Raw genomic sequence first — 1,242 nt, forward strand, 5'->3', positions numbered from 1 at the left:
GGGGGGAGGGGGGGGGACAGCACAGCGCAGAAAATCGATCCAGGGGCCGCGCTTCTCAGCCTCTTCCGGACGCAAGAGTCCTCCTCTCCGGGGAATTAGATAACGGCTTGTAAAAGCTCTCCACCGCCAGGCTCTCCCCCTCCTCGACTTTTAGCTGCTGCCGCATCTCTCTGTCTTCCTGCCTGCCTGCCTTGCTGCTTGTCCACGAGATATTGAATTCATCCCGTTCACATTACGACAAAGTATTGGCTTCCAGTTTAATTGGAATCCGCGTTTCTTCTCATAACTATGTGGTTATTGCGTATTATCAGCAGGTTAATATTTTATTAGGTTTTAATTGGCCTTTTGTTGTTTGCTTCAGTGCAGTGATCTCCCAGTTAAGACACCAACTCTGTTTGTACACGTGTGTGTTTTAGACACAGAAAAACGTGTGTGTATACAGTTTCTCCACATGGGTCAGCAGTCACTTTTCTCCCCTTCAGGTTTCCTTGGCTGAGGAGATCAAGCCGTTGAAGTGGTATCCCTCCGTTTACCTGCTGGTGTCTATCTTCCCCCTCATCAACAGGTAACACACACACACACACACACACACACACACACACACACACACACGGGTAGAGACACACCTGTACTGCACATAAACTCTGCGCTCTGTTGTTTTATTTGCATGTTGGCTTCACTCTGCTGTCTTATCTCTTTTCAACCCGTCACCCTCCTCCTCCCCCTCCTCCCTGCTCTGCCTTTCCCATCCCCTCTCTCTCTCCCTTATCTGAACTCTCACGAAGCTTTGCTCTCTCTGTAGCTGCACGAACAGTGAAGGAGATTTTTGTGTGTGTGTGTGCGTGCGTGCGCGTGTGTTGGAGGTATAGAACATTTTATTGGCTTTTTTAAAACCTGGGCTTCATCGACTGAGGGTTGGTGGGAGGAGGCGAGTGGTCCAGTAAATGATAACCCTGGTGCTGTTATTACTCCTTCACTCCCTTCCCTACCTCTCTCTCTATCATTCTCTCTATCATTCTCTCTCTCTCTCCCTCCTTTCATTTGCCACTGCTCCCTGCGCCTCTCTCCCTCCCTCCCCCCCCGCCACGCTGAACCGGTGTGATTGACAGGTCAGGGTTACTAAGTGATTAGCTGCGGCGGCTCTGCTTGTCGCCACGGCGATGTAGGCGGAGACACAGGTCAATTACAGGGTCAACGTCTTTCAAAGGCTCCGCTCAAACACTGCGCCCCCCCCCCCCCCCC

General features: G+C 51.4%; 1 protein-coding gene across 2 annotated transcripts in view; it reads left to right on the forward strand.

Moving 5' to 3' along the window:
* LOC111673053 (cyclic AMP receptor-like protein A) overlaps nucleotides 1–1,242 on the forward strand; it is a 49,616-nt gene that overhangs the window by 26,669 nt on the left and 21,705 nt on the right. For both annotated transcript variants that reach the window (XM_087169715.1, XM_023430705.2), the window contains exon 11: nucleotides 483–565. In XM_087169715.1, the coding sequence (XP_087025841.1) occupies nucleotides 483–565 (83 nt within the window). The remainder of the gene's footprint in view (nucleotides 1–482; nucleotides 566–1,242) is intronic.

Source organism: Seriola lalandi, unplaced genomic scaffold (assembly GCF_002814215.2).
Source record: "Seriola lalandi dorsalis isolate HSWRI2012SDOR001 ecotype SW California unplaced genomic scaffold, Sedor1 jcf7180002054908, whole genome shotgun sequence".
Lineage (NCBI taxonomy): Eukaryota > Metazoa > Chordata > Actinopteri > Carangiformes > Carangidae > Seriola > Seriola lalandi.